The sequence below is a fragment of the Eucalyptus grandis genome, chromosome 1 (assembly GCF_016545825.1).
Source record: "Eucalyptus grandis isolate ANBG69807.140 chromosome 1, ASM1654582v1, whole genome shotgun sequence".
In the NCBI taxonomy this organism is placed as follows: Eukaryota; Viridiplantae; Streptophyta; class Magnoliopsida; order Myrtales; family Myrtaceae; genus Eucalyptus; species Eucalyptus grandis.
Genome location: NC_052612.1, coordinates 34678850 through 34701573, shown reverse-complemented (window position 1 = coordinate 34701573; position 22724 = coordinate 34678850). Strand labels below are relative to the sequence as shown.

The following is a 22724-nucleotide window of genomic DNA, read 5'->3' as shown; positions in this document are numbered from 1 at the left end:
ATCTCATCAGCTGGGGGAGAGAGAGAGAGAGAGAGAGTTTGCTTTTGATCCCATTTTTCTTTCTTGCACATGTATGGACTGTAAGTTATTAGACATAGAGTGTGGGCATGGATGTAATGGGGCATGTAAGTTTTAGATATGAGCCATGTTCAAATTCTTTTCTCCTTTTATTCTGCTGTTTCTCGGTGGGAGAACACATTTGTACTGATCATGTCAGTGTGCTTTCCAGGATTTGAATAGCCGCACAAAAAATACACATATTCTGTTTTCCAGAATCTCATTTTCGTTGATTTGAGTTTGCATGTCTTTACCTTTGTTGATAAGATTTAAGGCATCTGTTGTCTGTTCTGTTTGGTTTTTGTTAGTCTACAATCCATCAAGACCACAGAGGAAAGAAAAGGTTCTGTTTCCTTTAAGATTATTTTGAAGATAAGGGTCAGTGGTTTCTTCTTCTTTTGTATTTTTCCTTTTGGGTTTTATATTTGTCTTTGGGCAAGTAACTCTAATGAAAAACAAGTGCAAAAACATTTAACATGGTCTTTATACCTTTTGATAAAAGCCAGAATGCTGGCTGCTGGGTGTAGAGTTTCCCAATAACAGCGAAGTTCGTTTGCGCGCTCTCTCTTTCTCTCGATCGAATATTGCAAAAATTAAGTTTCTTCTCTCTTTATTAAGTTATTCATGAAAATTAACTTTATTTTTTGTGATTAATCAAGGGTATAAAAATAAAATTTCTAAGAACACTTTGCCTTTATCCTTTTTGTCTTTTAGGAGGGGATGGTGAAACAATTTTTGTTGCCATTATTAGCAGTATAACTAGTGGGGACAGCAGCAAGAATGTGATTTGCATAACGTTTAAAGTTGAAGGAGCTCCTCATTCTTTCTTTTTTTCTCTTTCTCTTTAGTTTTTCTTGGCCATTGGTTGATGTTTAGTGTCCAGGTACTTTCATGATTGAATGAAGAACGAATGATACCTAGTATTATTCATTTTGTTCGTACATGCTGAACTTACCTTTCTCATTCAACCGTAGAGTTGTCCTGTTTATATTGATTCTTGCTGCACTCCATAGTGAATTTGGTAAAATCCATCATATTCGACGATGGATAACTTATTAAAAGTAGTATGCATATATATAATTCCTTTATATAAACATCTATAGGTCGAATTGATGAAATGCATTGATCAACAAACCTTAAAAAGCACGAGGTCTCGAATTCGGTTCTTGCCAATCACGATTTCTTATGAAGAAGTCATTAAAAAACGATATCTTCGAAACTGCGAATCAGCATGCGCGAGCAAGAGATATGAATTGGAAAAGGCTAGGGGGCAATCATTACGAGGAGGCTAATGGAATTTGGTGAAGTGTTCGAATGAAAGCCAAGGGAAAAAGGAGGGGGAAAATGAGAGGAAATGATGTGTGGTTCTATCATGTCCATAATTAGTGAGGAACAAGTCAACTGCTTGCGATTTTCGAATTGGCTTGTGCTAGTGGGAATTTCATTGTGGGAAGTAGTGGGAGCGGCTGCCACAAGTCCAATACACTATACGAGTGTACACATTGACACACTTGCTCAGTGCGAGCCTTACCTCGTACTTCACTTTTTAACAAATCTCTGGTCTTAGCAAATCTCTAGTTCTTATGCATATTTTAATTATAAATCTATAATCTTATGTGTGTGTAATATATACGTATATACACACTTATTATTTTAAAATACCTATAGGCCGAAATTTTAAGTTGACAGAACACATTTCCATATCTAAGTTATGCAAAAATCAAAATTTAAAAAGCTATGGGTATGAACTTATTTTATTGGCCAAAAGAACAATTGATATGTCTTAGTATTCTACAGTATCATATGATCTTAAAATAGAAAACTAAATATTAATCTTTATTAGTATTATCAACCGTATAGCCCATGAAGGTAAGTTATGCAGCAACTTCTCCAGGTGCACTAATTCTAAAGGTGAGTTAGGGTTCTCCCTCCCTCCTTTTTAAGGGAAAAACAGTTCATTGACACATGCTTGCTAATTCTTTGTTTTACAAAAGTTTGATACATGGTGTTTGTGAAGAGTAATGATTATTTTAATACTTATGCAAAATCACTATTTTTTTGACCTTTTGGTGATTGGTGTTCTTGAAAACACATCTTTAATTCTTTAATTTCTCGAGTTTAATCTTTTCGTACCATTTTTCGACACTAGGATTGTAGAGATTCACAACTAATGCAACCATTACAACTAAACCTTTGAGTTTAGCCTTAATTCTTTGACTAACTATATTTCTTTTGGTTTGACAACTAAACAAAAGAAAACCATGCAACATTCTTCACTTGCAATCTACTTAGACCTCAGCTGGACTCTGCAACAGGGAAAACTCAGCATGTAAGAAATCACTTTTTTTAATGTTATCATCAAAACTTTTCTTACATGTGACATTTCAAATCAGGTTGAATATTTCATTACTAATCAATGCCTCTCCAAACGAGAAAAATAATTCAAGAAAACAAATGTGAGAATTTGGAAAATATTTAGAAGTGATTTATGAACACATGATAATTATTTCCCATAGCCGAGTGCATTTAATCATAATCAATTTTACGTTATGTTAGTGTGATTCATTTTCAAATATAAAGTTTAAGAAAAAAAACCCGTGCAATGCACGGAAAACAAAATAATATATATATTATTATTATTAGAAAATGTTTCAAAATTATCCACTTAAATGAAAGCACGTCTTTTATCAAGTGATGATGACCATCAACTTGGTACTTGATCGTACTCTAAATTGTGAATAATACACCTCTCAATGAGAAGATGCAATTTTTTTTTTTTTTTTTTGGATTCATGATGATAACTTTAAGAAAGACTCCTACGATTTGATTGACAAATGAGCAAAATTTTGGATGTGCTGCTATTTATTACATGTGGATGACTTTTGTTAATTGGAGGATGACCTTATAGTCACTAATAAGTTATTTGCGGGCCATGGCTTTACACTAAAAATTGATTTTGGGATGCAAAAGGCATACTTATTTCATTTAGATTTTTTTTTCTAATTATAGAAAATCTTGCGTTCTTGTTCCCAAAAAAATAAAAAAACCTCAAATTTGGAACTTTAGGGCCACTTTACTCTTCCGGACTTTTATTTTGGAAAAAATAAATAGGTTCAAAATAATGACACTGAATATAATTGAGTATTTCAAACTCTTTGAGCATAAAACTAACTTGACAAGTGTGACAAATCGCCAATCTCATTTATACCTAGATAAATATTCAGATACATGGTCCACACATTAGGAGGTAGATGTAAGTGACTACATAAGGATGAACCATGAAACGAGATAGATGAACACACATATCGCTTAAATTATCTTTAAATAATTAACTAACTCTATTGACCGATTGGTTTTTCCATTTGAAGACTTCGCGTCTAGATTTTTCCTTAGCAAGAAACGTAAATTACTCATTTCATTAGTCTCAAGACATTGATTTCGTCCTCCACCTATAATGATCATCTAAATATGTTACAAATCATTCCTTTCATCAAATAATTATTGGAAAATTCACCACCTGTAATAAAATGCCAAAATAAAAGTGGTTCATTTTTCACTTTTAAGCTACAATTAGCCAGAAGAAATTGACTACCCTTTGCTATCTCCAATTCCAAATGCAAACCCGAGAGAGACGATCCTTAGCTAAGAAGCAAAAGAAGAATACCTTCCTTTCGCGTAAAGAAGAAGACTTTGAAAATGCTTTGCATTTTTTTTTTTTTTTTTTTTTTTAACTCTCTTCCTTTAAGTTTTCCACTAATTCAAAATGACATGAGGACTTCTATCAGAAAAAAGAAGAAAATGACATGAGGACTGAAGTGCGTTTGTCAGGGAAGTGAAATGATTGAGCCTTTTGATGGGGACTAACACGCACTTAGCTTGAAGTCCCTTTCCACAGTTCATTTTCCTTCTAGATTCTCCCTTTTAACATCAACTGGTCATGCTTTAAATCATGTACTTTCTCAAAATTCTTTCCCTCCTTCACTCGTTTGTTTAAAGTACACGTCTCTAGAAGCATATCCCAATAAAATTCCTTGTGAGGGTCAAATAGTCTTTTTGTGCTGATGTCAGCAGGTTCCATAAATTTTTCTAGTTATGTTGTTAGTTTCCCTAAGGCTGATTATCAAAGGGCTTGGGATTATTACCCCGTTATGTTTTAATATGAAAAAATGACATTAAAATTACTATAACTTTCATACAACGATTACTTTAGTATCAAAACTTTGAGCAATTACTTAGATACCAAATCCGTTAAAAATCGACCACTTAAATACGGGGAAATTATCAAATAAGTCTTAAACTTATTACATTTATGCCAATTTAAGTCTAAACCTTAACATTTTTGTATTTTGCCAATTGAGTCAATTCGATCAATTTTGATTGAAAATTACTGAAATAGTCATTGGTTGTCCTACATAAAATGCGGTGGTGCTAATGTAGACATTTTTTTTTTGTTCTTTTTTTCTTTACGCTTTTTTTAAACTAAGGGGCGGCAAGGGTTGTCCAACGCTTGCCTGACACAAAAAAGGGTTGAGACGCCCTTGCCAACCATGGGTGAGGGTTGTAACGCTCCAACCCAATTAGGGCATCACAACATCCCCAAGATTGGGGCCCTTGCCTGGGGCCAATGAGGGCCAATGACGCCATCACTTAATGCCAACAAAGGTCTGTTGGCCATTCTTGTCAGCCCTCAATCTAAAAAAGAAGAAAGAAAAAAATTATTAAAATATTGTCTAGAAAATGTCCACGTAAGCACTAGTTATGTCACGTAAGATCATTGCATCTACGTAAGTGATTTTTGATTAAAATTGGTCAGATTGATTTAATTGGCAAATGTGAAAAGTTTTAGAACTCAATTGACACAAGTATAATAGATATATGATTTTTTTTATTTTTTTATTATAATTGTCCCCTTGAATGCTTATTATGACTATTCATCTTACATGACTTGTTGTGGTTAAAGTGGATAATCTTCGACTGACATGGTTAAAAAAAGGGCCAAAAAAGCGTTGTTCATTCTTTTTGTTCTTCAAGTTGACTTGAAAATGAAATTCTAATCCCTAGTCTTCTCTTGAAAGCCTCATTGGAGTAGAAGAAGACTAAGGTAGCGCATGGAAATGTTGTTGTTCCCCTGTTTTTTTTTTTTTTTTTTTGTGACTCAGGAACCACTGTACAGCTGGCAGCCAGCGGCGTAAATCCAGAGTGAACTGAGCCACCACCATAGACTCAATTGCGGGTGAGTCGGGCAATGGGAACGTGGGATTTTGAACCCCTCCCCCCCGGATGGGGGAGTAAAGTTCTAGCTATCGCAAGTAGTAGTTTGTTTCCTTGTGTTTTTTTTTTTTTTGGGTAAAAAGGTAAGAATTTTGTTCCCCTGTTTTTTTTTTTTTTTTTTGTTGCAGGAGGAACCAGCTTGCACCGACAGTGCGCCGTAAACCCCCCAGTGACGCTAGTGGGGAAACCACCACCCCGACGTCATGCTTAAGTCACCATGTAGCTAAGACTGCCTCCCTGCTTCGCAGGGGCTTTGAACCTTGGCCTCCACCGGGGAGGGCCAAGGATCTACCATCCACGCAACCTCGGTCGGTGGTTGTTCCCCTGTTCTTTTGTTCTTTGCTTCTTGGATAAAAAAAAGAACAGAAATTCGTTTAGTAATGTTAACTAATTTTTCTTTTGACAAAAAAAAAAAAAAAACGTCAACTAATTTTTCTATTCCCCGAAATAGAAAAATAATTAGATAATAGATTTGGAATAAAAACAACAAGTGGAAAAAAATAACTTCTTATTCTTAGAAATAATTTGTAGAAATAAGTTTTTTTTTTTCTCTTTTTCTTTTCTTCTTCTTCCAATTTGCCTGTTGGCCTGTAGCCCCTTGCCGCCGATTGCTATTGCTCGCTTGCTGCTCACCGACTGTCGAGCCAATTAGCGGTTGCAGGAGGGTGGCGGCGGCGATTGGCAATCAACAATGGGCAACAAGCAGCGAAAGTCAAACGCATTCCTATTTTTTTATGGATCATATCAAGCACATCCTTATTCCTTTTCCAATTCCGAGAATATAAATTTTATATAGTTACTAAATGCTTTATTTTACTCAAGAATTATTTCGTGGAATAGAAATAAAAAAGAACTATTTCTAAAAAAAAGAAGAAATTGCTCTCCGGAATTGAGATGTTATCATTCACACCCTAAGGAATCACAGCTTAACTATCAAAGTAGAAGAAGGAGAAGGAGAAGGAGCAAGGGAAGGAAAAGGGAGGAGGAGGAGGAGGAGGAGGAGAGATATAGAATTCGACGAGTGACATACGTGGAAGATCGAAATCCCATTCTTTCCAATTTGTAGATTTTTCATATCTTCACTTATTTTTTTTTAAAAACTTTTTGTTCTTCTTTCTTAACTTTGCTCTTTGAAGAAAAGAGGAAAAATAAAATAAAGTTGGTTTCTTAAAAAATCAAGCAAGCCTTCTCAAACTACAGTGACCGAAGCAAATTGGGAAGAGGCAAGAACAATCGCGCATGAGATCGAGAGGGCCTTCCTTTTAGGCGTGCCCCCAAGGCCATTTCGTCGCGTAACTCTCGCGAGCACAGAAGCAAGCAAAGGGCTTGACGATATGCCTTGTGGAGAAGAAGAGTTCACGGCTCTTTGCTTTGGCCACAAAGAATCGGGAGAATTACTGAAAAAGGTCCTAAAGTCATTCGCCCGGCTAACTGGGCAAGGGTTGGGAATAGACAGTGACTTAAATAGAAAATAACGACTTTAACTGCCAAAATCAACGGAAAATCTTCACTCATTAAATTGCCGTCACACGACAGGCGGATCTCTTATTTCTACAGCCGGTTATTTTACTCTAACCCGGTAATTTTAACATCAGCTAGATTAAGAAGCCGACAGGAATGAATAGGAGACGGTCTAAATCCCCCATCAACTCTGTGATCACCGTGCTACAAGTATTTCGTTTACTGAGAAACGGGGCTTGCCGCCGCACTGGCGCAGATTGCGGGGTTCTGCTTGCCGGAGATCGTGGGCTTGACATTGGAACATACGGATGTAGCAGGACCCTCGGGACCATGGTACGCGATATCGATGTCGCTGATCTCCACCTCCGTGCACGGGAGTCGGCTGCTACAAGCAAGAGTAACTGCGGCTTGTGTTGAAGAAGTTCCCCGGATTCTGCTGAAGCTGACGTTGCTTATCTTTATCTGGGACGGAGCCTGAAAAAATCGCATGGAACAATCGAAAACTGAACCTCAGGTCAAAACGCACGATCGTATGGCAAGTATCCTATGAGAATGGTTCTTTGGTTACCTGCGATTTGCACTGATTCCATGGGCAGTACTGCTGATCTATGATGACCGGGTTTCCAACATTGTCCAGTGTAATATCCTCGAAATGCATATCCGATGCGGTTCCGGCAGGAGAAGCAGGCCATGTTTTGATCCTAAGGCCGTTCATCGTGCCAGTCATCGTGCAGTTCTTTACATGAAGGCCGGTCACAGGCTGTTCATTTGGGTATTTTCCAAGACTCCCTACACTAATGCCATGACCAGGCCCGCAAGTTACTCCTGTGATGGTCATTTGCTCACTGCCATCACCGATGGAAATGCAATCATCCCCGGTCTTGATGCCGGTGTCGATAATGTTGATCCCAGTCGAGCGACCAATGTGGATTCCATCCGTGTTGGGACTATCTCCGGGTGCGGTGATGGTAACGTGTTGGAACGTGAGATTTTTGCAGTTCAAAACGTTCACGTGGAACTGTTTGCTGTCGAGGGAAGTTATGTCCTTGACCATGCCATTGGTGACAGAGTCGAACCGTATGTTCTATTCATTTCAAACAAGGTAAATAGAATTAATGTCTCCATATAAGAATTGCAGACAAAGACTTCGCTGATTATTCAGCTGTGAAAATTGATGTACTACTCTTTAAAGTTTTCAATTGAAGGCACTATAATTTTGCAGTTAACAATCTAAAATGAAGATCGAAACAAGCTTACTATAGGAAGGGTCACGCAATCCGTCTTTAGGTTGCAGTCATTCTTCGTCCACGCCGTTTTCCCTTGACCGTCAAAAGTTCCACTACCTGACAATGTGAGCAGGTCGACGCCCCGGAACGCGACCCACCCATCGGTCTTCATTTGTGCAGGATCTGCAGGGGCCTGGAGTGTGCCATCGACCTGGACCTCGATCGAGCTCTTGCAAGGACCTTCTAAGACCACTTCCCGCAACACGTATGTCCCCGCCGGTACCAGGACTTTGCTGGGCTCTGTTGCCACGCAGGCCTCTTTCCATGCGCTAACCAAAGCCTTTTTGAGCAGAAAATCAACATCAGACTAGATAATTCACACAATATCCACAGGACTGACAAGAATGATTGCCTCGGAGATATTCCGGTACCTGGGTGATATCTGAACTCGTGCCACCGCCCGCGCCATATTTCGTGATATCACAAACTAGGGACCTAGCTGTGGAAGCAAAGAACAGAAGCGCAATTGCAGCAGGTAAAATTGATATTTTGCCCATTTCTACCCACTGCTGTCTCCTTTCCTGGCTTCCTCGTTATAGATCCCTCGCTAAGAACAGTTGAGATATTCATAACTTGCACAAATGCCCCTTTTATAATCGAGTGCGGCAGCTCGAAACAACATGAAGTTTGAACTATAATTAGCCACTCCATTGTGAAGGGTTCAATTCCTGTGGCTTGACTTGGAGATACTATTATTGGCTAGTCTCTCACATTATGGATGTTGAAGATTGATTTGAACTAAATAAGGCCAAGCATAAGAATAGTTTGCAAATGGACGATAAAGAGATGAGCAAGGGCCATGAAATTCCCGTCAATAGTCCGATAAACTCTCAGGGTTGTTATCCTCCTCAGTGAACTGAGGAATGACCCGTGAAATGAACTATCCTCTTCAATTTTTCAGAAGTGTTGCCTGACTTTCAATGGCTCTACCTCTCCAGATTTCTTCTAGTTTGAATCCTTAAAGCGAACATAGTTCGAGCTTGAGCAACATCGCCTGACTTAATATCTCGTTCCTCACCCGGATAGTACATGGTCCTATGAGGCAATTGTATTCGCCGGAGGTCTCTAAATTCGAGGTCCGCGAAGAACGTATTCAGGTTCAAGAAATGCAAAATAGAGCAATCCCAGTAGAAGAACCCATTAGCGACAGGATAATGGAAAAAGGAGTACTAAAAGATCTGTGCAAAATCGGCGTCGAGTTTCCTGAAACTGCAAAACCAATATCTTATCCTAAGTAGTGAACTAGTACTGGCAAATAAGGATAAACTGAGTGGTTAGACAATCAAAATGAACAATCAACGAACATTGGATTATAAGCAGCTTCCCAACATTGTCACTTTCAGCAATATTCCTCCAATCTTGTAGAATATCAGGGTCACCACTGGGCAGATTCGGACAGATCCGGAGGTCGGGCCTAAAGTGTCGCCCAAATTTGCCAATATCATAATTCATATAGGGAGTTTGCAGCCGAGCCAAGACCAAAGATAGTCTTTCTCATGTAAGGCCTTGGCCGAACCCGGCATGGGCAGGCTGCATGGCCGTGCTGGCGTCGATAGCCTCTCAAACACAAGTAGTGTCGTTCATTAGAAGCTTGGAAAGATATCGATACCGTTTTTCATAAGTGGAATATATACAGAACTCTGATGAACACATGTACAGCAAAATTTGTTACAATAACCCGCCAGTGCTCAAATTGTTATCTATATCGCGGTTTTTTGCTCCCCTTCTTTTATTTTCCTACCAGTTGTATTCACCTTTGCACAATAAACAGGGCCTACGGACTCCTTTTTCATTTCTCGGGAAATTCAAAACGAGGTTCTGTTTTCGCTGGCCTTTGTGATTCTGTAGATAAAGTCATCGATGGTTATACTCCCGAGTTCCCCGCCAAATCTAGACCTGACCGTCACGGTTCCAGTTTCGACTTCCTTGGGGCCCACGACTGCCATCAATGGTATCTTCTGCTTCTCGGCATTTCTGATCAGTTTTGGCAAGCGCTCACCATGACAAACTTCAGCTCTAACCTCATTCTTTTTCAATTTTCGCGTCACCTCATTGCAGAAATCGAGCTGCATTAAACACGAGCAACTCAGTTTTAGAGGGAGACTGAACCAAAGGAAATTGACATGACGGTGTTGAATCACCCTCCAGAGGCTACACATGCCCAACAGATCATAGCCAAGAAAGTTCTTGCTGGGTTCTCACCCGGTTGTCCGTAACTGGCAAAATTCGAGCTTGTATTGGAGAAAGCCATAATGGAAAATCTCCTGCATAGTGCTCTATAAGGACCCCAAAGAACCGCTCAAGCGATCCAAGCACTGCCCTGTGGATCATGATAGGCCGCTTCTTCTCTAAATTTGAGTCCACATAGGTAATATCAAACCGCTGGGGAAGATTAAAGTCAACCTGCAGATGATAAAATGGAGTCACCGATAAATGAAAAGCTCAAGCAAGATACTTGAGATAAAATGAATGCTTAGTCCTGATTCAACCATATGGTAACCATCATCTCTCTATTTTTAATCTTATAGTCATCCCATTCTGGACAAAACAACCCATAAAAGCGTGCATAAGTATAAAGAGAATCATTCACTAAAACCATCCTTTCAAAGTCTAAACTCGCGTTAAAACTCAGCTTGCTTGAGTTCTGAATGCTTAGAAGTTACCTGTATGGTCGAGCACTGCCACTTCCTTCCAAGAGCATCCTCAATCTTAAGATCAATCTTTGGACCATAAAATGCACCGCCACCTTCATCAATTTGGTAGCTCCATCCTTTGTCGTCTAAAGCTTCTCTAAGAGCAGTTGTAGCCTTGTCCCATATATCATCATCCCCGACAGCTTTCTCTGGTCTGGTAGATAGATTAACCTCGTATTTGCTAAAGCCAAACTGGAGTAAAATTCTTTCTGTGAGGTCCAGAACTCCCCTGATTTCACCTCTGATTTGATCTTCTAGACAAAATATGTGGGCATCATCCTACCAAATATATAAAGAATAGATATAGCCTAATCAAATTCACTATTTAGGACATTCATATTAATAATCCACTTGAGGAAAAGAGATGATGCTAAAAGGACAGGACATCCTACACTTTTCTTCAGACCATACATAATTGGGCATCTTATAACCGAGGGGCCCAAAGTGTGGATCAACATAATTGAATACATACAGAGCACTATCTTAAACAATGAAGCAATCTTTCCTAATCATATTATGCAATAAAATACAACTCAAAAGTTCAATTGAAATGACAAGCTAAATACCCTGTGGGATCAGTATCACAAACCTGTGTGAAACCTCTTACACGAAATAGCCAATGTAAGCTTCCAGACAACTCATATCTGTACACTGTTCCCAACTCGGCAACCCTGATGGGAAAATCACGATAAGAGTGGAGCTTCCTTTTGTAGACCAATATGTGATAGGGGCAATTCATAGGACGAAGCTGGTAGAGGTCATCCTCAATGTTCATCTGGTCATACATATTTTCTTTGTAAAAGTCCAAATGACCACTGGTCTTCCAAAGATGTGCCCTTGCGACGTGTGGAGTATACAAGAGATCATAACCGTGTTCCATATGAATCCTTTTCCAGGAGTCCTCAATAATGTGTCGTATAATGGCACCGTTTGGATGCCAGAACACCAATCCTCCACCAGCTTCTTCCTGCAAATAATCAATTGAGAGATGCAAAAAATTTGGAAGTAAGATTTCATATTGCATAAAACTGTTGCGCCAACTTCAGATTTTTCATAAACAGTAAGATGAAATATGGTAAAGTTCATTTGTTCAAAATATGAAGTACTATAGTGTCCCGCAAAATGATTTAACTGAATGGAGAAGAGATCGAGATCTTGGCCAATGCGCCTGTGATCCCGGCGTTTTGCCTCCTCTTTAAAGTGAAGATATGCTTTCAACTGTTCCTCGTTCTCCCAGGCCGTGCCATAGATCCTCTGCAGCATTTGTCTCTTTTCATCTCCCCTCCAGTAAGCACCAGCAAGAGACTCCAGTTCGACAGCTTTCCGATTAATGTTTCCCGTAGATTCAACATGAGGACCAGCACACAGGTCCCACCATTCATTTCCTATAAAGAACACAAGAGGAACTTAAAATAATTCCTGCATTTAAATGAAGAAAAGAATATTCACCAACTCCATAGAAGGAAGCAGATTATCATGTCTATGAATGACAACCCACAAGACAAGTCTCTCTCTCACATGCACGCGCAGTGAGGCACTACATAGTACAGCTAAGCTACAGCATGCAACACAAATTTTAGTCGCCTAATGTTTCTATGCATTCATGTCAACTGAATAGAAAAAGGGTGTTATCGCACCTCAACAAATAGAAAAGTTTTTGCTTGTGCAAAACTTTTTGCACTTCTGTCAAAAGGTTTCTCTCAGGGTGGGTGAAAACAAGAGATCTAATTAAATCAAAAACACTTTGAGTCACGGAAATAATTATGATCCATGAATTATAACCAAAGGACATCATTAAATCGGTCGCAAAATGGAGCAGGCACAGACAAAATAACGAGGCTTACCAATATGATATATGGTAATCGGTTCTTCCTTGATACTTTCCAGTATCTCCATTTTGTAGGGTTCATTCATCACCGTAATTCTTCTCTGAGCTTCATCTCTGGAAACTTCTTCTCTTACAAGGGGTAAATTTTTCCCAATGATACGGTCCTACAGATTATGTAAGAAGTAAATCTGTGCCCTGAAAGCATACATGAATGAATAATCTCCAAACAATTATTCAATTGGTAAAACCAATTCTTGAAAATGAACAAGGCAAAATGAGAAAAACACCAGCATTGATTGAGTATCTTTTGCTCACCATTTCCTTCTTAATTCTCTTCAAATCTTTATCTGTCAATGGCTCCATATCAAAATCATAATAAAATCCATTGTCTATCCATGCCCGATTGTCACTTTCACATATGGGAAGAGCTTTTGAACAGCCATGGCCATCACATGTGCGCACTGCATTCATACGCTACTCGCAGTTGGTCATAAAAAGTATAGCACAATCAAATCAACTATCCACAAAATCACCGATTGATGGATGCTGCAATTCATTCTGAGATTATTTTAAAATTCGAGAATCCGCCAACTCTTACAGTCAGACATCTTCAGGAAAGAGAAAAATTGCAGCTTGACTATGAACCAGATTGAAAGCATGCACAAATTGCATAATTAACTAAAGCATTTCGGATATGATATAGCTAGTATAAGCACCTAGAGGGGGGTGAATAGGTGTAGAAATAATTTTTCGAGATATGAAAGCAATACCAGAGAAACAATATAAAGGAAGCTCTCATTTAGTTAACAAAACGAATTATGATCAAAGTAAAGCAAGGAGTAGGGAAGAGAAAATTGAACACAAGGTTTATAGTGGTTCAGCTTATTCCAAGCCTACGTCCACTCTTCGCACCGACCCCACCGGCCGGATTTCACTATGAACAAAATAGATGTTACAGCAATGCTTTCCCTTGATTCCACAGTGTAGATACTCCACCACACTTCCTCAAGGTATCTCAAAATATAGACTCTCTTTTGCGTACAAGATTTCGCTCAGTAAGTGAATTGACTAAGAATCAAAGAGCTTCAGACTTTGGAATTCTTCTATCGTGCACCACCTCGAATAACTGGAACGTCTTCCTTTTATACTCATTTGTGCCATCATACCCGTTGGCACTTACCAAAGGAATTCTTCCAATCCTCCCATTAGACATAATCAATTAGGAAGATCATTTGAGCTATTAAAGGAACATGTCGATAGCCCATCAATCCCGCTCGCCCATACAATCAGGATCTTGGTTTCCATAAGTAGAATCTTCCAAGAATACTTCGCCAATCATCGGATCTTTAATCATTCTTGATTTGAATAAAAGAATCCGTTATGTCATATCCAGCCAAGAGATCTTCTCCAGTCGATAATGCCAAATCCTTAATGAAACACATAGATCTGGATAGCCTTTCTTCAACGGATTAGAAACTGTCAATGAGAATAGACTTTGAGTCTTGAGTCTGGTAGTCCGGAGGTCTTCAGACTTTAATAGTAGAGTCTGCAAATCTTCATACTAGACTGATAGAAACGTTTTGTCAACTTCAAAATATTCCAGAAAGATTTCTCCAACAATCTCCCCCTTTTTGATGGTGACAAAACTTTCCTGCAGATTTGAATAACTTTGACCTACAAAACATTACTCAAGCAAATATGGATATCTCATAAAGATTAATGGCTTAATGATAACACTAGAATCTGCAACCACATAAAATAGGTTAGTTTTGCATGAGAGTAAAGCCCTTCATAAGATATCAATAGTTCTTAATATAAGCAGCAGTCAAATCCAAATCCACATCCAGACACAGACACACAAGTCAAACATCAAAACAAACTAAATCAAACTGAATTTTCAACAAGTTTAAATTCAAAGATTTCAAATCTCGCATCTCTCCCCCTTTTTGTCATCATAAAAAAAGGTTGAGATGGGAATAGAATGGAGTTAAGTTTGCTTGGGAACGCGAACAAGCTGGAAATCTCTCATGGACTGGATGATGCCTTCCAGCTTTTTCAATTCTTCCTTCAGTTGATCCACCTCTTCACCTTTAGCATTGGCTTGAATCTGAAGAGCAAGGGCTTGGATCTAATCAGATAAGGAAACGGAAGAAGCTTATCCTGCATTCTTCAAGTTCTGAATTTCGCATTCCAAAGCATATATCTAACCCCGCATTTCCAAGAGAACATCAATGATTCTGCGAAAATTTGCTGAGTTATCAGTCTGCGTACTGGCTTGGGCACGATCTGATGGAGTAAAGGCAGACGATGGTATATTAGCATAATCACGCAGATTTGGGGATGAAGCATCATGTCCCTCCTCTGGAAATTGAGAGGCATGGATGTCCTCTGGATCTGTTGAAGAGCGGCTGACTCCTTCACTGTTAACAGGGTATGAGGACATTCCTCTTTTCTCACCATCTCCTCATGTTTCCATGGCTTCAGGTGGAGAAGAGTGTTCCTCATGCTCTCCTTCCTTTTGATTTTCTCTTTCTTCTTCTTCTTCAAACCTTTCCTCCTCTGCTTCTCTTTCTTTAGCTTCTCTCTCCTTTTCTTCCTTCTCCTTTGCTTCTTGCTCCTCTGCTTCTATCTCTTCTTCCTCTTTCTCCTGTCCTTCTCTCTCCTCTGCTTCTTTCTCCTGTCGTTCCATTGATTCTAGAACAAAACGACTCAGCTTCTTCAATGCTATAGTAGAAATTGAGAGGTCATCCCCATCATCTTCATCAATGATGAGAGCTTTTCTCTTTTTGGATGGAGTAACCATGGGCTCCTTCCCTTTTCTTTTCGCTGCTGAAGAGACTTGATGAGATTTGACAGGGGTTTTCTCCTTAAATTTGTCCAACGCCTTGTCGAGTTCTTTCAGACGCATTTTGGACACCATTTTCAGTCCTACCACCAATTTGTCACATGGTCGAACACAGAGAATTTGTGGAGGTTGAATATTCAAATGTCTGAATATCTTTGACACAAGACCTGAATAAGGAAGTTGGCCCTTGTCCTTCACCACTGCTCTATACATGTGGAACAGAATAGTGTGAGGAAGAGAAAACTTTTTCCCAGCATTGATAGCGTACATCAGCTTTGCCTCTGAGTTAGAAACATTAGTCTTGAAAGTTGATTTCGGTCTGAGGCAATTGATCACAATCTTGTGAAGCAGAATGTTCAACGCATGCATCCTTGAGTAGGAAATCCTTCCCTCTGTCCTTCTGTCTTTAACAAGTTCCAATGTGACACGAGCTATAGAGACACTGATGGGTTGATATCTCCCTCTCTCAACCCCAATCACATCTGCCAACATATCCACATCCACTACAAAGTCTTGATCTCGGACACTAAAAGAGATTCTATTCGCATCCAAGAAACTAAGATTTGAATAGAAATATGCAGTTAATTGAGCATAGGCTTCTGTGGTGTCAGAATAGAACTATTCAAGTTGAAGAAAACTGAACTTTTCCCTCAAATTGACATGCATAGCATCAAGGAAATCAAAATCCACACTCCTAGGGTTTATCACCCCACGCTTCAACAATTTGGAGTATAGATCCTTCTGTTCCTTCGATCTAAACAACTCTGTTCTTTTTCCTTGAATTTTCGCCGCAACACTCATTCTCGGTTGAAATTGGTTGTACAATTTGTCATCATCATTCCCATCTATCGGATTAAATCCCCTAACACGCGGATCACTTGGGATATTTGCAAGGGTTTTTTCTGCCAACCCCTTAGGAGCAATTTCCAAACTCTCCATTTTCGCAAAAAGATGTACTCATTCCCATATCCCTTGTCCTTAAGAAACTCATCGATGTAGTTCAATGGAGTACCAATGCTCTTTAAAGCACGATAAAGCTTATAAATAAAAGAGGGCCTTTGAATTCTTATAGGATCTGCGTCTTCAACGATTTCTTCCTCTTGTTGATGACCAGCACCCTATGGACTAGTTGGTGGAGAATGACGCTACTGAGAATGTTGTGGGCTCTGCTGCTGACTTGGTGACTCCTCTTCCTCGGTGAGATCAAAGTGAGTAGGCCCCTCACTCATTCGCTGCGGCCCCCTGCTTGCGATCCTCGAAGACTTTCTTGAAGACGATATCTTTCTCAGTCTTCGAAAGATTCCTTACTTGACTTTCCCAAGAAAGATGACAACTTTTTCGAAGATTAAACAAAGGAGGAAGACAGGATTGGAAGATCGATGCTTTTTAGGGTTTTGGAGTTAAGTGAAGAGGAACCGACTGTATATAGCTCAGTCGAAACGGGGGAATGCTAAACGTCGTAAAGGAAGGTTAAAAGATGTCTTTTTTTAAAAAAAAAATAGCTGCCTTTTTCAAAAATAGATAACTGCCATTAACTCTTTTTGAAAAATTGCACTTTTCACGGAAATTGAAGATAGCATAAATCAATTATAAATAGATAAATGATCGTACCTTTACGAGATTAATATAAGAGAAAATAAAATAACTTACAGTCAAGAACCATGATTGTCTGAGTCTAAGAGTCTCTAGACTTTAACTTCTTCAAGCTTCAAAATGTTGAGTCTGGAATGGATGATTTCAAATTGATTTTTCTCCAAAGGTTTTGTAAATATATCCGTCAGTTGGTTCTTTGAGTCAACAAACTGAATCGAAACTTGTCCATTTTGAACATGAAATCTAATGAAGTGATGTCGAATCTCTATATGCTTTGCTCTTGAGTGAAGAATTGGGTTTTTGGTAAGATTGATTGCACTGGTGTTGTCACAGTTAATCTTCGTGCATGAATCTTCAATTCCAAAGTCTCTTAGCTGTTGTTTTATCCACATAATTTGTGAACAAGAACTTCCGAGAGCTACATACTCTGCTTCTGCTGTAGAAAGAGCTACTGTATTTTGTTTCCTTGAAAACCAAGACACTGTCCTGCTTCCAAGTAACGACGGTACCGAGGTGCTCTTTCTATCAACTCTGCAACTGGCTAGATCTGCGTCTGAGTATCCAAGAAGACTAAAGTTTCCCTTTTTAGGATACCAAAGGCCGATACTTGAAGTTGAAGTAATGTATTTGATAATACGCTTTGCAGCACTTAGATGAGATTGTTTAGGGTCTGCTTGAAATCTAGCACAAATGCAAACACTAAACAAAATGTCAGGTTTAGAAGCAGTAAGATAAAGAAGTGAACCGATGATACTCCTTTATAGCTTCTGGTCAACTTTCTTTCCTCCTTCATCTTTGTCTATCTTCAAGGAACTTGACATTGGTATATTAGTCTTTTTGCAATTTTCTAGTCCAAACTTTTTAACAAGATCATTAGCATATTTTTCTTGATGAATCAAAGTCCCTTCCTTCAATTGTTTCATTTGAAGTCCAAGAAAGAAGGTTAGTTCACCCATCATGCTCATTTCAAATTCATCCTGCATAGACTTAGAGAATTTCTTGCACAAACTTTCATTAGAGGATCCAAAAATAATATCATCAACATATATTTGAACAAGCAGAAAACTTTTGCTTTCTCTTTTGATAAATAGAGTAGTGTCTATTTTACCTTTTACAAAGCCATTTTGAATTAAAAACTTACTCAGCATGTCGTACCAAGCTCGAGGTGCTTGCTTTAAACCATACAAGGCTTTTTTCAGTCTGAATACGGAGTCTGGCTTCCTTGGGTCTTCAAACCCAGGTGGTTGTTCCACATAGACTTCCTCATGGATAAATCCATTCAGGAAAGCACTTTTGACGTCCATTTAGAATAACTTGAAATTCTTATAATAAGCAAAAGCAAGTAATAATCGAATTGCTTCTAACCTTGCTGCTGGTGCGTAAGTCTCGTCATAGTCTATCCCTTCTTCTTGCGTATATCCCTTGGCCACGAGTCTTGCTTTGTTTCTTACGACTTTTCCTTTTTTCGTTCATCTTGTTCCGAAAACCCATTTAGCTCCAATAATAGATTTACCTTTTGGTTTAAGAGTCAACTCCCGGACATCATTAATACCTTGAATTGTCTCGAGTTCTTCTTGCATAGCTTCAATCCAGCTTTCATCGATAAAGTTTCTTCTATGCTTTTTGGTTTTATTTTGAAATAAGAGCCACAAAGCACTAAACTCTTCGCGCCTTTTGGATCTCGTGTGAATTCCTTCATTAATGTCGCCAATAATGAGATCTTTGGGATGACTGGACTTATGCTTCCAGTTACTGGTTGATTTTTCAGGTTGATGATTACTTCCTTCATTTGAATCTTCAATAACCATTTGTTTCTGGTCTTTTAGAGTCCGAGCTGCTTCTTGAGATTTAGACTTTGTAGAGTCTGGAGCAGGTTCGAAATTCTTCAAGATGAGTCTGAATAGATTCATTTTGCATAGAATCTTGGAATTTGACATTCATTGATTCCTCCACAGATTGACTCTTCTTGTTATAGACTTTGTAGGCTTTGCTTGAGGTAGAATATCCAAGGAAGATGCATTCGTCTGATTTTTCTTCAAACTTACCAACTCTATCATTTGCATTTTTCAATATAAAGCATTTGCATCCAAACACATGAAAATATGAAACAATAAGCTTCTTTCCTTTGAATAACTCATAGGGGGTTTTTTCCAGAATAAGCCTTAGAAAAACTCTATTGATAATAGAGTTTTTTCCAGAATAAGCCTTAGAAAAACTCTTAGAAGAACTCCAAAGTATTCCATTTCTATTAATGGTGAGCTACATGGGTTCTTTCCAGGGAGGCGAGGCCTTAGGCAGGGAGACCCTATGTCTCCTTATCTTTTCACCCTTGTGTTGGAGATTTTTCGGGATTATTAATGATCGCACTTCTGCGAAGGACTTTAAGTATTATTGGAGATGCAAACGGGTCAGCTTGTCCCACCTCTTCTTCGCTAATGATGTATTCCTTTTCTGTCAGGTTGACTGGGCCTCAGTGGCTTTACTGAAAAGAGGTCTGGATATATTTTCCTCTTGGAGTGGTCTATCACCGAATAGGAATAAAAGTGAAGTGTTTCTCTCAGGTGGTCTGCCTTCCCTAAGGAACCGTATCCTTTGGGCGTTTGAAGGTAAGCTTCCGGTTCGTTACTTAGGGGTACCTATTATTTCTTCCAGACTGAGTAAGGCAGACTGTACTACCTTAATTGACCGTGACACGCGGGGTCCAATCTTGGACCCACCGCTTTCTCTCCTTCGCGCAGCGGACTTCAAATGATCAGATCAGTCCTCCATGCTATTCAGGCATTTTGGGCCAGTGTTTTTTCTTTACCAGCCTCGGTTTTGGATGGTATTGAGAGGATATTGAGACAGTTTTTGTGGAAGGGTTCGTCCCTTGGCTCTGGAGGGGCTAAAGTAGCTTGGGAGGACGTCTGTCTCCCCAAGAATGAAGGTGGTATTGGTATTCGGAGACTTAAAGAATGCAATAAGGCTGCCATGCTTAAATATATTTGGATCCTTTTTACGGATAAGGAATCTCTCCGGTGCGGGTGGATCCATTCAAATTTCTTAAAGAATGAGAACTTTTGGGCTTCACATACTCCCTATGTTTGCTCTTGGGCGTGGAAAAAGATCTTGCAATTGAGGAAGGAATTTCGGTTGAACTTTGTTTGGAAAATTGGTAATGGATTGTCGGTGTCTTTATGGTTTGACCACTGGCTTCCTATCGGTCCTTTGGCTGACTTATTCCCACAATCTCTTATTGATGCCTCGGTCTCCGGGAATACTCGATTTTGTCACCGACCTCTTCCATCCGCGGGGTCGTAGTTTGCATCCCTTTTGGATTCTTTGGGGTATAGCCCTTCCGGCTCTCTCCTTGAGTCGGGATAGGTTTTGTTGGAAAGGTGATTCCTTCGGTGTTTTCTCGGTTGCATTGGCTTGGCAAATTATGAGGAGAAAGAGGAGTCGAGTTCCCTGGGCCTCCTTTGTTTGGAACAACGCTATTACTCCTAGGTATCAATTCCATCTTTGGCTTATTACTAAAAATCGTTTACCTACCCAAGCTTGCCTCCTGTCTCATGGGAGAATCGACTACACTTGTTGTGTCTTTTGTAAAGATAAGCCTGACTCTATAGATCATCTGTTTTTTGAATGTCATACTTCGACAACTCTTGCGTTTTTTTGGGCCACAAGATGTAACATTCCGTGGCGAAATAGATCCTGGATGGACAACCTCCTTTGGCTTATGAAGTACCTCTCAGGAAATGATTTTTTCCATTCCTTGGCTCGGTTTTCTTTTGGGGCTTTGTGCCATATTATTTGGAAGAAAAGGAATGATGTCATCTTCCGTGGTGAAACTGTGGTTATCTCAGCGTTAAAGAACCATCTTATTAAGGTTGTCAAGGACAAAACTCGACTCACAAGAATGTGCCCAACTCGTACAAGAATAGAAGACTTCAAAGATCTTTGGGATTTGATATTTCTATTTTTGAGCCTACGTAGGTGGGCTCTTGCTGTTGCGACTCCTTCGTGGTCTTCCTTTTGGCGATCCGGCGATTGCTTGCTCCCGAGTTGTTCCGGCCATTTTTTCTTTGTGCTGCCGCCCTAGCTACGGTTTTGTTGTCTTTTGTTTGGCTGCTTTGCTTTTGTTGGTTGGTCCGCTTGTCTTGCGGTCCTTCTTCTTTTTATCGGCTCCCTTCCACTCGTCCTGACTTGTTGTCTTTATGAGTGTAAGTTTTTGGAGTCGAGCCTCTTGTATATTTTGGTTATTAGCTTATATATTCTTACCTTACCAAAAAAAAAAAAAAAACTCTATTGATAATATAACATCTTTGTTGAAAACTGCTTCAGCCCAAAATCGTGAAGAGATGTTACTTTCAATTAAAAGAGTTCTAGCCATTTTTTGAAGCGGTCTATTATTTCTTTTCACAACTCCATTTTGCTCTGGAGTATATCGAGAGGAGAGCACATGCTGAAAACCAGATTCATCACAGAATTTTGTAAAATCTTGATTTTCAAATTCACCTCCATGGTCTGTTCTTATACTCGAGATAACATACAATTTTTCATTTTGAACCTTTTTAGCAAACTTTTCAAAGTAAGAGAAGGTTTCAGACTTACTTGCCAGGAAATATACCCAAGTAAATCGTGAGTAGTCATCCACAATTACTAGGCAATATTTCTTACCTCAAATGCTCGAGTTCGGTTGGTCCAAAGAGATCCATATGCGAAGCTGCAGTACACGATTAGTGGAAACTTGATTTATTGGTTTAAAGGAATTTCTTACCTGCTTTCCCAATAGGCATGGTGTACATAGATAAGACTTTTGGTATGATAAATTGGGTAGACCACGAACAAGCTTCTTTGCTGAAATTTTGGCTATCTGCTTCATATTGATATGCCCAAGCTTTCTGTGCCATAAGCTCTCTTCATCTTGAATTGAGATTAGACATTGCGATTCATCTGGTTTCACATCCAAGAGGTAGATATTTCCATGTCTTCGGCCCATGAATGACTGAGTAGAATCTTTATTGGTTCCTGAACATATTCCCTCTTGAAAGTTGATTTTGAAACCAGTATCACATAGGCGATCTGCGAGCGGATTGTAGTTGAGTCCTTCCACTAGGAAACATTGCTTTTGTGAGGTTTCCAATCTTTCTGATTCCAAATCCCACAATTCTTCCTTTGTTGTTTTCTCCAAATGAGACTTTTCCACCATTTACTTGAACGAGCTTTATGAAGCAATTTGAGTCTCCTGTCATATGTCTTGAGCATCCACTATCCAGATACCATTTTACATTTTTCTTGATAGTGACCAACATTTAAAAAGACTTAAGCTTTCTTTGGTACCCATATTTTTTTGGGTCCATTGGTGTTAGTATGATATGCGGTTTTTGCCCATACTTTCTTAATAGGTTTCCAAACCATAGGACACTATTTTTCAAAATGATCGCACTATTGTACTTTGAACATCGAGAGCATTTCGACCTATTGGTTTTACAAACACTTTTTGAAAATGATTTTTGTAAAATGTCTTTGGAGGTCTTTGCTTAATTATTTCATTCACTTTAGGAAAATCAATTAAAGGAATGGTTTTTATGATGTCATTCCTAAACTAGATTAATTGAAATAAGATCTTTGTGCTGAAAGAATTCTTTCAAGTTTCTCAGATCCTATTGAAAATATTTTTGAAATATTTGATAAGTCATTTTTTAAAA

At 39.0% G+C, this 22724-nt stretch overlaps 2 protein-coding genes across 2 annotated transcripts; both read right to left on the bottom strand.

Annotated features, from left to right (window-relative positions):
- Positions 1-7008: 7008 nt before the first annotated feature.
- On the bottom strand, positions 7009-8572 carry LOC104454695 (exopolygalacturonase). Its single transcript, XM_010069616.3, has 4 exons — positions 8447-8572; positions 8047-8355; positions 7358-7873; positions 7009-7263 (listed from the first exon to the last, which is right to left on the bottom strand). Exons 1-4 carry the CDS (start codon positions 8570-8572, stop codon positions 7009-7011), a joined length of 1206 nt encoding a protein of 401 aa, XP_010067918.2.
- A 1082-nt stretch (positions 8573-9654) lies between these two features.
- LOC104434863 (threonine--tRNA ligase, chloroplastic/mitochondrial 2) lies at positions 9655-13063 on the bottom strand. The gene is given in 8 exon segments (XM_039307882.1): positions 9655-10141; positions 10278-10478; positions 10739-11047; positions 11358-11735; positions 11888-12153; positions 12613-12760; positions 12912-12994; positions 12997-13063. Coding segments are annotated over 8 exon segments (1713 nt in total). The 3' UTR covers positions 9655-9880.
- Positions 13064-22724: the final 9661 nt, after the last annotated feature.

What these genes read in the sequence shown, in the direction of transcription:
- LOC104454695 (XM_010069616.3), bottom strand. Translation starts at nt 8,572, where the DNA reads ATGGGCAAAATATCAATTTTACCTGCTGCAATTGCGCTTCTGTTCTTT. An exon ending in CGAGTTCAGATATCACCCAG is followed by an intron (nt 8,356 to 8,446) that starts GTACCGGAATAT and finishes CTGCTCAAAAAG; the next exon opens with GCTTTGGTTAGCGCATGGAA. An exon ending in ATTGCGTGACCCTTCCTATA is followed by an intron (nt 7,874 to 8,046) that starts GTAAGCTTGTTT and finishes TGAAATGAATAG; the next exon opens with AACATACGGTTCGACTCTGT.